Consider the following 13060-nt stretch of genomic DNA (forward strand, 5'->3'; position numbering starts at 1 on the left):
ACTAACAAGCCATTAAAAAATACTTATGACAGGATCTGGAAGTGGGACTCTGCTTCAGTTTCAGTCAAATCCCCTGAGGTTTAGAAAAAACAAGAGGCTACAAGAACCTCCATCCTCCAAAGGGGAGGTGTTGGATTCCCATGCAGGACCGTCAAAGGGATTCTCAGACCAAGTCTGCGGCCACCTTCAAGGGCGTCAAAGAGCGAAGGAAAGGGCAAAGAAGGATGTCCTGGGGAGAGGGGTCACCCGCTCCTGCCAATGATGAGATCCAGGGGTGGGGCCAGGCTCAGTCCCTGGGAGAGAGCTGGTGTGCAGCTCGCTCAAAGGGGCATGCCGGGGGTCAAATTGTTTGCTCCCAAAGGTATGCTGAAATCCCAGCCCTGGTAGGGATGAAGGGGTGGAAAATGTTAACTTACACTGAACTTTGAAGTTCCGGTTCACTGAAATGACACTATTTTGGAGGAAATGAAAGTGTCCCGAGTGTTTTTTTTTTCCAGCTGACAGGAGAAATTAAGGGACTTGCAGGGGATTTCATCCAGGAGCAGAAAAAGAACTAGGTCATCAAAAGAGTGGGGACAGCAGGGATTATAGAAAAAGTTGTTCTCGGCCTGCTTCCCATGCGTTCAGCCTGTTCAGCCACGCACCCAAGACTGTAACACTCTGCCCCAAGCCTCTTTCTGGCCCTCAGAATGGCCCTTGAGCCCCTCCTAAGCTCACCTCATCTCTTGCCTTGCCCACTGGGACCCCCCTCACTCCCCCAGTTCCTCCTCTGACAAGCCGGGCTCTCCTCTCACCTCTGGGCCTTTGCACATGCTGTCCCTTCTCTCCTCCCACAATTCCTTTTCCCCAGTTCCTCCTGATCCTTTAGAATGGTTCATACCTTACATCCCCCTCCTCTGGGAAGCCCTGCCAGGTGTCCATGGAACCTGCACCCCGCCCCCATCCCAGCCCCTCCCCCTGTGCAGACCTGCCCTGGACAGACCTGTATTGTTGACGTTCTCTCAGGCGCATCCCTGGACCCCAGCACACAGCACGTGCTCAGTGACAGAGGCCAAGTGAATTCTTACGACTGGCTGACCCACAGCACCAGCCCGTAGGGCCTGACCCTGACCACACCTTGGGACTTTCTGTCTTTCCAATCTTCCATTCTGAGGACCCCCTCCCAAACCTGGCTGTTCCCACCCTGCTGCCCCCCCCAAACTCTGGGGACACTGCAGGGAATGGGACACGGGTCTTTGCCCCCGTGCTCCATGGCTCTCATGGGGAATCTTGAAGACACCCTCTCCCTCCCTCGTGAGTACATCGTTACACTAAGAATGCTTTAGAGGCACCCCAGGCACGTGGCGCTGGGCACACAGGTGGTGCTTAGTCCCCGTCTGAGGCGAGGGACACTGCTCATTCTTCAGCCTGTCTGGGACGCCCGTGCAAGGCCCTGGTGCTCTTTTAGTGCACAGGGGTTGGGTGAGGCAGGGCAGAGACAGCAGAGGGCGAGGAAGGTGACAGGAGGGAACAGCGAAGACAGACACCATGCCCCTGCCCCCTTCTGCCCAGGCCAGCTCTGGGAACCTGTGGGCAAGCGAGAGAGGGCAGCGCCCCATCTTCTGCACAAACCCTCGAGTGGTCAAACTCTTCCGAGGGGAGGGCCGTCCCTGAGAAACGCTCCATCCAGAGGGACTTGGATTTTGGAAAGAATACAGCCTCAGCTTAGCCAATCCAGCAAATTTAATCCAGTTGTGGAAGAAATAATTTCGCTATGACAAGACTTGATCTACAAACAACACAGAATGGCGCCAAATGCAAATCAAAGACTTGGGAACGGGAAAAGAGATTCGGGCAAAACGTGAGACTTCTACATTCCTTTCCTAGATGCAGGTGTCTATTTCAGAGACGGGGTAAGATGCTTGTTCGTATCTCTTTTGCCTCTTCTACTCTGTGTTTCATGGCCTGTCCCCACTATCCACAAATAAACACACACCAGGAGGAAACACAAAGCTAAACTGTGAAAAAACAAGCATTTCCAGAGGGTTTTTCTGGCCTAAAGAGCCCCAAGAGGGACTCCTGGGTGAGTCTGGAGCTCTCTTGGGGGAGAGGCACCCTCCAGGCATGACGGGCGCCCTGGCCTGAGGCAGCCCTTCCGTCCAGAGCCCTTGGCTGTCCCTTCCTGCTGTCCCTCCTCAGAGGAGGCCTGGGAGGGGCAGGTCAGGGGCCCCCGAGGGCCCCAAATTCAGGACGAGTGGCACACTGGGCTCCCCACTTTCTAGACCCAAACTGGAAAATGATCAATTTCTAATTACCCAATGGCACGAGGAACTATAATCCAGTACCAATTAACAAATGGCCTTGGAATATGTGTTTGATATTTTGGGGGCGGGGTGGGAAGGGAATCACTCTTCCTTCCCTAATGAAGCTTCACTGAGGCTGATGATCAAACCCAGTTTGTGTTCCACGAGCACAAGTCAGTGATGACTGACCGTGCAGCTCTAAGTGCACAGCGGGGCTGCTGTGGACACGAGCCAGTAGCTTTTGTGGTTTCTCTCCATGTACACAGTTAGAGGCCAAAAGCGAGGAAGGCTTGGAAACTCATTCTAGAAACCTGGAACACTTGCTTAGCAAATAATGTTTGATTTGGCTAATCTGTTGGAAATATTCTACAAGAGCGTAACTCATGAATAATCAAGACTAGGAGGCAGCTTCTACCATTGACACACACAGGTTCTGACGTCAGACGCCTGGGTTTGTGTCCTGACCAGGCAGCCTAAATTTACCACCTGTGTGATCTTGAGCACGTTATTTAACCTCTCTGTGCCTTGGTTTCCTCTTCCATATAATGGGATATAATAGTACGGACCTCATAGGTACAGAGTGAGGTTTTAAAAGTTAATCCACGTAAAGCACTTAAAACAGAGCCTAACACTATCCAGTAAATGTCAGCCATGGCCATTATTAACAGGACTGCTGTCTTATCATCACCACAATCTCCACTGCTTCAGCCCACACGGATCTCTCCCTCTGAACTATTTTAGCGTTTCTATTCTGCACAACTCAGCTCTTAGCACTTATGTCTACAGGCTTTCTAATTGCTTCCTACCTTGTGTCCTGCTCCCTCATGACAGCTGGATGTTCAACATCATCTAATGATTCATGGGGTCACCTGACTCAGTGTCCCTGTTTTGATCCTGAGGGGATTTTCCCCAAACTTGACACAAATTCAGTAGAAAGTTATGCCAGGCATAACACAAGCCAGATCTCTACATCGTTAAGGCCACGTCTCCGCAGCACAGAGCAGCGTGCTGACCTGGCTGGCGGTCATTGCCGCCGGCCAGGTCACTGCTGCCCGAGGCCTGCGCTAACACACTAGGGTGTGTGCTTCCCCAGGTCTGTTATCGGGCATCGTGCCATCTGAATCTTACCTTGGAGAAATGGGCCCACACAGGGCAACACAGCAATTTGTAAAGATATTTCCGTAGCTGTAGGGGTTGTAATTCTCTTTACCTCTTTTATTTGACCAAGATCCTTTAATCTGAAAGAAAAGGATAGTCAATGACACAGTATCCATCACACCAATGTCACGGTTCGGGCCGATCAGAAGAAGCCTGTAAAGAATGCAATGATCTTTACTCATTTCTTCAGCAGGAGAAACTGAGGTACTTTTCTCAAGGAAAACTGGCATTAACCCCAAACTTGGAAATATCCCCAAACAGCAGGTGAGACTGGGGAGAAACAACATTCTCTGGGGAAAATAATCTCTTATTTCTACTACATGGTACTTAAAAGGCAGCTCACATAAGCCAGTGGAGATTTCTTGATGCTACATTTAGTGTGTTAAATAGTAATGAAATGAATGGTAGCAGAGAGGAGTAACACACCTCCCCTAATGGCCCATTTTTTTAAAAAAGATTTTTTGATGTGGACTATTTTTTCATTAGTCTTTATTGAATTTGTTACAGCATTGCTTCTGCTTTATATTTTGGTTTTTTTTTGGCCACGCGGCATGTGGGATCTTAGCTCCCCGACCAGGGATTGATCACGTACCCCTTGCATTGGAAGGTGAAGCCTTACCTATTGGACCACCAGGGAAGTCCTTAATTGCGCATTTATGGCCGGAATTCAGCCTCATCACATTGCAGAACAATTCTGCAGGGTATTTCTCGTGTCCTCAGTTAGCATATACAAATAGCTGTCTTAATATTCTCGGAACTCAGCTATCTCATCAGCACTGGTTTTTCTCAAGTCTCGGAGGCAACCTAATTCTGAGACATTTAATTCATGTACTGATAGAGGCTTCTGTCAGAATCCAAATATTCAGAGCAAAAAGGACCAGGCTCACGAAGAAACATTTTCCAGCATTACGTTTTCTGGTTTTGTATTTCCTCTCCATCTGCATTAAGTACAGGCAGATAATCCTGGATCAAAAGTTAAACTTTGGGTCAGTGCGATTGCCTCCCAAAATGAAATGGAGCCGTTATCTGAGAGAGGCCAGCCTGTGAGGTCTCTCTTCATCGGGGCAGGGTGACAAGTTGCCGATAGAATTATTGCAAAGGAATAGAACAGAATCCCTCCTCGGGCCTTGGAATTGGGGGGTCACTCGGCCGATCTTAGTCTCTAAGTGACGTGGTCAGAGAGCAGGACAGTTTGGAGATTCGCAATAGAGAAATTGGAGACTGATGTCGGAAAATGCTTCCCGGGCAGGCTCTTTGCTCCCAGGGGCTCCCATCTGGAAAGGGAGCCCGGGCCCCTCACCTCTTCTTTCTCTATTTCCCACGAAAGAACATGCCCGCGTCCCAACCCACCAGGAACTTACGTCTTCATTTGTGGTCTGGTTGGAGCTGATCAGGTACGTGTGGAAACCCGAGAGCCCCACGATGGACCAGACGGAGAAGAAGCAGACCACGGCCTCCAGCACGGTACCCGGAGTCAAGGAGGTGAACCAGTAGGACCGTGACGTTCTTAGGGCCCCAGGGAGCTGGATGACTGAGATTTGGACAGAAACCGCCCCCAGGCCCTCGCGTCCACCTAGCCTGGCATCAGTGGTCTTGTAGCCAAAGGAGACCCTCAGGGGCAGGCACGAGGCCGCATTCTCCTTCAGGGCACAGCGTTTGTGCTCAGTTAAGTGATCGGTGGGCTCCCTGAGCAGGTCTCGTTCCTTTCTCATGGCTGACAGTTCCTCTGACTGCCCTTCCCACCCGACCTTGGCCCTTTCCTCGTGACTCACTGTGTAGCCAAAGGCGGCGGCAGCAAAACCAGGAAGCATGCTGGCTGGAGCTGGCAGCGGCCCAGGCTTTTGATGAATGGACCCAATACTGAACATCACTTCAATCACAGGCTCTACCTTTGGCTTCTGAAAGCTGGGACTGTAGCACTGACAGGTTTCCCTCTCGACCTGATTTGAGGCTGTGACAGTCATTTGCAGGGCTGACCTCGGGCGGCTGAGACCAGGCAGGGTTTATCTTCCTGGCTTTCTCTCTCCCTGGATGGCCCTTCCACCCCCTGGCTGCCTGCCCCCGCTGTGGATGGGCTTCTGACCCGGTGCGGCCATTTCTCGGTGTGGCATCAGGGTGAGCGGTATTTTTTCTTAGGGGACCTTTTCCCAGCCCCTCAGCCCACCCCGACACATATGGCTGTCCTCAGCTATTGACAGGCAACTAGAAAACCTGGCTCCACACCAGACTGTGAGTGATGGGGAGTCTCGAGTTCCACAAGATGCACTAAAACCAAAGGAGAAAAAGCCTGGCATTCTTCAACAGACGAGATACATCAGCCAGGAGTGTGGCAATTTGAAAAGACTAGAGAATATTCCTGTCCCACAAATACTTATAAAATTCTATTTACAAGATAAAGATGTTTCTCAGGAAAAAATAATTCATCATAGGTCTGGGAGTTTAAATACCCATCATGCATCCTCCATTGATAAATTACAGGCCAGAGAAAGTAAATACTCATGCTTTCCTAATGCTTCCAGGGATGGAAGCCATAGATCATGCTGTAATACATCACCATTGATTTTTTTTTCAGGACTGGATATCATTTATCTTCAGAGCAGAGAAATGAATGTATCATCTGGTGCAGCACCGTCCTCTGCCACGTCATGATTAACAAATGCCACTGTCCGGCATGTGGGGCTGCACACAAAACAGGGGGAACGAAGGCGCTTCCTGCTTGTTCACTGACTTTCAGCTTCGGGGTACACCACTGCGTCTGCTCTTGGAAAAGTGGAAAAATGCTGTATTTTTCTTTCTAAGGTTTAAATTTCTAGAAACTGCAAGGCCTCAGCTAAGCCCCGCCCAGAAATTAAAAGGACATCTCAAGAGGAGGACGCCCAGCTGGCCAAGGTGAAGACAGCGCAGAGCAGCGGGATCTTGCGGATCCAACACAGGGTGCCCCTGGGGGGTGGGAGTGCTGCCCGGTCCTCTCGGAGGAAAGAGGTGAACGGGCTGCAGGAGGAGCTGCACCTACCAAGAAAAGGAAGACTGAGGTGGATTCTGGAAAAGGGGATAAGTACGGAGGGGTGGGGAGGAGATGCAGAGAAGCAGGTCCCTCCTCAGGGCTGCCACCAGCCCTTCTTTTCTGCCAGGGTTACCCAGGGGGACAAACGGTTATGGCAGAGGCCTCGCTGCACATGGGGACACAGGGATGGTGGCCCAGGTAGCAAAGAAGATCTCATTCTCAACCGCCTCCTGACAGGTCGGGGCTCACAGACGCCCCCCCCCCAGCCTCATCTCCCCACCCAAGAGGACACAGATGGGGGAGCAGCCACGTGGGAGCTCTGCCCACACTGGCTTGAAAGCAGAGAAGTGGAGCCCAGGGAAAATGATGAGGAAGTACTGGGAAGCCTGCGTCGGGAGAACCGCGTTGTATAAAGGGGGATGACACTGGCAGTGACTTTGCACAGGCTGGAAGGAAAAGACAAGAGGCAGAAAGGTCAAAGAGGAGGTGACAAATGGAATGGAAACAAGGGTAGAAAAGAGAGAATGAAGAACGAACCAAAAGATTTATTTACTGAATAATACACGAAGAGCCCAACTTCGGTCTCGGAAATACTTAGATGTCAACGACAGTTTACAATCCAGGCAGAATGATGGTCATGTCAAAACACATGTAACATCCACACGTGTGAACCAGGTAAAAGCTGGCATGTGAAAGTGGAGGAGGTCACGGCATCTAACGTGGCTACGTCTCCCTTTGCAGCTCCTGTTCCTTTTGCGGCGGCTGTTCCCTTTGTGATGCCACTTACATGATTACCTCCAAAAGGAGGCGTTGTTACCAGTAGATGTGGAGTTTTAAATGTTTATAGCAACCCCGCAAATTCGCAGTGTTCTATATTAATATCTCATGTGCTTGGTAACATTTTATAAATAGCAGAACGCACTTTCACTGTTGGCTCACAGCTGTGTCCAAGTGAGGAATTCAAGGTAGGATGCAAGATGCAGCCCCCTCCGCCTCTCCCCTTACAGCTGCCGCTTCGCCCACAGGACGTCTGAAGGAATAATCATCATCATTCGTAACAATGGCTGGCATCACTGGCTGTGTCAGGTCCTGTTCCAAAGGCTTCACGTGTGATGAATTGGGAGACTGGGATTGACATAGATACACTAACATGTATAAAATGGATAACTAGTAAGAACCCGCTGTATAAAAAATAAAATAAAATTCAAACAAAACAAAACAAGAGCTTCATGTGGATGAATTCACTTAATCCTCAGAGCAACCCAGTGAGAAATATGATTCCCACTTAACCGATAGGGAAACCGAGGCAGGAAGCAGTTAAGTAATTTGTTTAAGAAATAGCAGAGCAGGGATTTGAAGCTTGGAAGTCTGGCTCTGCCAGTAGGACAGAAAAGCCATGGGCCGATTCCTTTCTGAATTCTTGCTAAGGGACACGTGGCTCTAGGCTGACCCCAACCTCTGCTGGGGGAGATCGGGACCCTCCTTGTCAGGGTTTCTTGAACCTATGGCACCTTAAGGAGTCCATCCCCCTCAAATTCACTCTCAGACAGAGGTACAAATATCTGAACAACACACCTTCTCACTGACCCGATAGCTTGACGTTGAAATTATCTATGCCATAGTAAGTTAAGAAACATAAATTTCTTTTTCATAAATTTCCTTTTAATGTATCAAAACCCACTTACTGATTTTTTTTTTTTTAAAAAAAGAGACATGAGTGGAAACAGGCCAACTCCAGTAGGAGCCAATTTAATAAGCAGCTGGATGTTTATTGCATCAGAGATGGGTTCCAAATCACAGCCATTACCACTGCCAGCCTCCATGTCTCCTCCCCAGCCCCCCAAAAAGAAAGGGAGCCCCCTCTGTGGCCAAGAGTATGGCTTTAGATTCCCCACAGCCGCTAGCTCAAAGTGCTGCACACTGAGGTACTCGCTAGATGACTATGGAATTGAAAAAGACTGAAAAATGCCGGCGGGCAGCCGCCCCTCCCTTGGGTTTCCACGCAATCCCACAAGTGCCTGCTCTGTGCCTTTCTAGGCACCTGGCCCGGCACTCCGGACAGCAGACCGTGGGGGAAGGTAAGCTTCCCACCCTCAGGGTACAGGGGTCTGCTTGCCTGTGGGAAGGTAAGCAAGGGGAGACGACCTTGCAGGGACATGGAAATAGTATTGGGCAGAACGGTGAGCGCACCTCAGTATTTGGAGAATCGTAAAAGGTGAGAGGTAAGGAACCAAAGGTTTTTAACCTTATTGGGTTCCTACGCTTTTCTCAGAAAAAATGCACATAAACACATTTTTTTCCTTATAATTTCAGGAGGCTTAAAAACGCCCCTGATGCCTCTGCATGGATACACATGGACCCCAAGTTAAAATGTCCTGATTTATTCTAATCCCTTCATTTTACAAATAGGTAAAATTTTATGTAAAATGAAGGGTTAAGGCCCAGAGTAGTCAAGCCACTTATAAAAACTCACATCGCACTTCATGGCAGAACAGAACTGGAACTTGGTCTGCAGACTTCTAGGACAGGAAGAACCCTTCCCAAGGCTCCAAGCTACGGAGCGTCACATGACAGGCCTAACTTTGGAGCCTCAAAGCTCACAACAGCAAGGCTGAGGCTGCCCGTGACATGCAACCTTGTTCATCAGTCCCACGGCCTTAGAGCCACCCCTGGGTGAAGAACTTGTCTCTGTTAATATGTCATCACCCATCTCCCCACATTCCAGCAATCAGGCTGGCGACAGGCTTTTTTGCCAAGTGCCAAATCTAGATTACAGTTTATTTTAAAAAGTCTGTATTTCATGTGGGTTTCCTCATCGACCAAAATCCCCGGATTCCAGAATGGCCAGGGAACGCCAAAGGCCAGGGCTCTGCCTCGGGTGCTTCCGCTCTGAGCACTGGGCGTACGTGGCCAGGGCGCTGGTCACACCGCATGGTGCTGAGGGGCCTTTCTCTGTGGGCACCAGCCAGGCACCCCTGGGTCCTCCTGCATCTTATTCTGCTTTAGGTCTCTGTCTGGGGTTCTGACATTGAAAATATAAGAAACAGATGTTGTTGGTAATCATCTCTTTCTTTCTTTCTTTTTTTTCCCCCTAAAAGTTACAGTAAGATAGGCAATGCTCACTTACAGGAAGAGCTTTGATGGAAGGGCAGATCTCAGTGATAGACCCTTTGTCCTCTAGATTGAGGGTCTAAATCAGCATTTAATCCTTTCAGATATTTAGGTTCAGGAACTTGTCAGTATATTTTCCTCATCATTAGATGACCCTATAATCCTTAGACGGAGATAAGAAACTACAGCTTGTGCCCCTGTCATTAGAGGGCCCACCACTGTGTCTCGGGTGGAGGCTGCTGACTTCCTGATGACTTACATGACAACACACTTTGAAAATCAAGTTTCTGGGACCTTTCAGACTGGATCATGGGACCATCATCCTTCAGTCTCTCAAATCCTTTCTCCTAAATGCTTATGTACCGGGAGATAGAGGTGTGTAGTTGTCCCAAATTAAATCTATGAAGTCACTAGAACTCCAATCAAAATTCCAGCTGGAATTTTTAAAATGGAATTTGACAAAAGGACTCTCAAATTCATCAGGAAGAGGAAATGTATAAGAACCGGTGAGGAATTTTGAAAAACAACATCAGGGAGGTGGGAGCAGGAGAAGACTTTTCTCATAAACAAAACAAGGTGAGAACAGTCTAAACAGGCCGTGGGCATGTGGGGGTAAAGAAGGCATTTCAAATTAGTGGTGAAGGAATAGACCGGTGGTTCTCAAAGTGTGGCCTGTGGAACCTTAGGGTCCCCAAGATCCTTTCAGGGTATCCTCCAGGTCAGAACTATTTTCCTATCATCACCAAAACATTATTTCCCAGCTTCACTCTCATCCTACCACGTGGTGGCTTCTTCTAGAGGCTGTGATGCAAGATGATGTCCTCATTCACTCTTATGCATTCTTGTGTTTTAAACATTTCTCAGTTTTAATTTTAAACGCGGTATATAGAAATAGATATAATCCACATGAACAGAGGCTCTCTGGGGTCCTCAATAATTTTTGTTTGTTTGTTTGTTTTTGCGGTACGTGGGCCTCTCACTGTTGTGGCCTCTCCCATTGCGGAGCACAGGCCCCGGACGTGCAGGCTCAGCGGCCGTGGCTCACGGGCCCAGCCGCTCCGCGGCATGTGGGATCCTCCCAGACCGGGGCACGAACCCACGTCCCCCACATCGGCAGGGGGACTCCCAACCACTGCGCCACCAGGGAAGCCCCTCAATAATTTTTAAGACTGCAAAAGAGTTCTGAGACCAAAAAGTTTGAGAACTGCCAGAATAGATTAGTAAGTGGTATTGGGACACTTCACTCAACATTCGGGAAAAATGAAGTTAGAACTTTAGCTCACAAGCCACACACACAATTCTACTACAGATCAATTACTGCGCCAAACTTAAGAAACAACATAGAAAGGTATTAGAAGAAAATAAAGGAAATACTTGCATCATTTTGGGGTGAGGATGTACAGAGCCATGTAGGATGAGATTTACAGAATGAATTTGTTAATAAATTACACTTTTTTGTATATAAAGGTCAAGTTAAAAGGTAAGTGATAGGTTGGGAGAAAAATATTGGAAAAAGATAGTTATAAGATTATTATTAAGACTATATAAAGAACATGTTAATAGGAAAAGAAGAAACAGCCCAATTGAAAAATGGACAGAGAGTTTGAACTGGCACATTGAGGTGAGAAAAAAAAAGGCTAACAGTCACGAAAATACGTGCAAGCTGAATATTGTCCAGAAAATGGAAAATAAAACCGATTTTTTTCTCCCCATCAAATCGGCAAAAATCACAGCACTGACAACTCCAGTGTGGGTGAAGGTGGGGAGAAATGGAGCATGAATTGGTATAATATCTTTAGGGGACACTATGGTACATTATATTTAAACTACACTTAGCTTTTAACTCAGTGACTCCACATCTAGTTGTCAATCCTAGAGAAATGTTTACACTTGTACACAAAGAGATACATACAAGAAAGTCCACTACCTCAGTTTCTGAGCAGTAATAAAAGAAGTCTAAATACCCATCAATAGAAGAAGACACTATGGTTCATCTATACTCTGGAATTCTATAAAACAGTTGAAAAGAGGATGATGTACATCTATGTGTTGACATGGAAACGTCTTCGGAAATATCTAAAAATCAAATTGTAGAACAATCCAAAGAGCATGTACGATCCCTTTAGGTAAAGCAGTCCCCCCAACTGTACACGTGTGTGTGTGTACATGCACACATGTATGTATTTAAACTCTGAGAGGATCATCTGTAAAGATCCACAAAACCCGACAAGAACTCCTACAGAACGATGACGAGTCAAGAGCAGCGCTTCCTTTTTACCCTGACGTTTCTATTTGAAATTTGTTACCGTGAGAATACATTCTTGTATCACTTGGGTGATTTAACCACAAACCTCCTCTCCCACTTTGTGATCTTCTGAGATCTAATCTATGCCTATTCTTCACAGAACTCCCGCAATCCACCCGGCCGGGGGCAGCGGGGAAGACTCTCGATTCCCTGGGTGGAGGGGCTGGGTTCTAGCTCTGGAAACGTCAGTGCGTCACCGAGCATGAATCGGGGTCACTTAACCTCTCGGTGAGGTCCTGCTGTGAGACCTTGGGCACTTGTCCCACCTGTTTCCCGGGGGCTCCCTGAGCACCAGCAGACACCAGGATGGACAGGCCCTGAGAGCTGGGCTAGTGAAGGCCTGTCCTACCCCCATGGATTTTCCATTGGCCCCCAGTGTCCCCTTTCTGACAGCACCCAGGCTGACTCCAAGCCTTCTACCAAATTCCACTAAAACAGAACGATGCCCATGAGGCTGGGGGCGCCTGTCGACGGTGCCTTGAAATAAGCGCAAACTAGGGGCAAAAAAGGCGTTCTGCCAAAAGCCCCCACCACGCAGAATCGGTGACCGTTCGAGGTACCAACCGTCCTTCTCGTTTTGGGAGAGCTGAACGATGTCGTAATTAGAGATGAGTGTAACCCTTTGAAATGGACGTTGATGCTGCTACACTGAAGTGAGCGTTAGTGGGCAGGCGTCCCCTCCCCCTGCTGGCCCTGTTCCTGAGGGGCTTCAGCTCCCTAAACCCCAGAAGTCTGCGAGGCGGGCCCGGCCATGTGGCTTCCCTGACTCTGTGTGACCAGTGACACTTCCTAAGAGGCTGGAACATTTCACTTCAGGCTCCCGGTTTTTTTGCTGCTTCCATATTTCACACAATAACCACAGAGGACCCTAAAGACAGTCTGGGCTGATGTGGAGGTTCCATGTGCGACCTCCTAGATTCTGCTTGTAAATGTAGCTCAGATCAAGCTCATTTCCCCCCAAACCAATGCTAGCTGTCTCCCTTTTCTGCTGTGCCCCTTTCCCCGGGTCACCTAGGGTTCGGACCCCCCTTCCTCCCCCTCTCCTCCCAGGTCCTATCTGACTGCAGATCTCCCGGCAGATCTGTCCCCTTGTCACCGATTTCAATTTCGGGGTCCTTCCTTTGCAAACATCTCCTCACTACCTCACTCCATTGTGTTCCTTGCTTCAAGACAAAACAAGAACAAAAAGCAGCTTGATTC

At 48.6% G+C, this 13060-nt stretch overlaps 1 protein-coding gene across 2 annotated transcripts in view; it reads right to left on the minus strand.

Moving 5' to 3' along the window:
- The window catches only part of ZDHHC14 (zDHHC palmitoyltransferase 14), a 276048-nt gene that overhangs the window by 17320 nt on the left and 245668 nt on the right, over positions 1-13060 (minus strand). For both annotated transcript variants that reach the window (XM_082855817.1, XM_082855816.1), the window contains exons 6-7: positions 4802-4904; positions 3411-3520 (exon numbers count right to left, since the gene is read on the minus strand). In XM_082855817.1, coding sequence (XP_082711943.1) covers positions 3411-3520; positions 4802-4904 — 213 coding nt within the window. The remainder of the gene's footprint in view (positions 1-3410; positions 3521-4801; positions 4905-13060) is intronic.

Source organism: Leucopleurus acutus, assembly GCF_964270905.1.
Source record: "Leucopleurus acutus genome assembly, chromosome: 15".
In the NCBI taxonomy this organism is placed as follows: domain Eukaryota; kingdom Metazoa; phylum Chordata; class Mammalia; order Artiodactyla; family Delphinidae; genus Leucopleurus; species Leucopleurus acutus.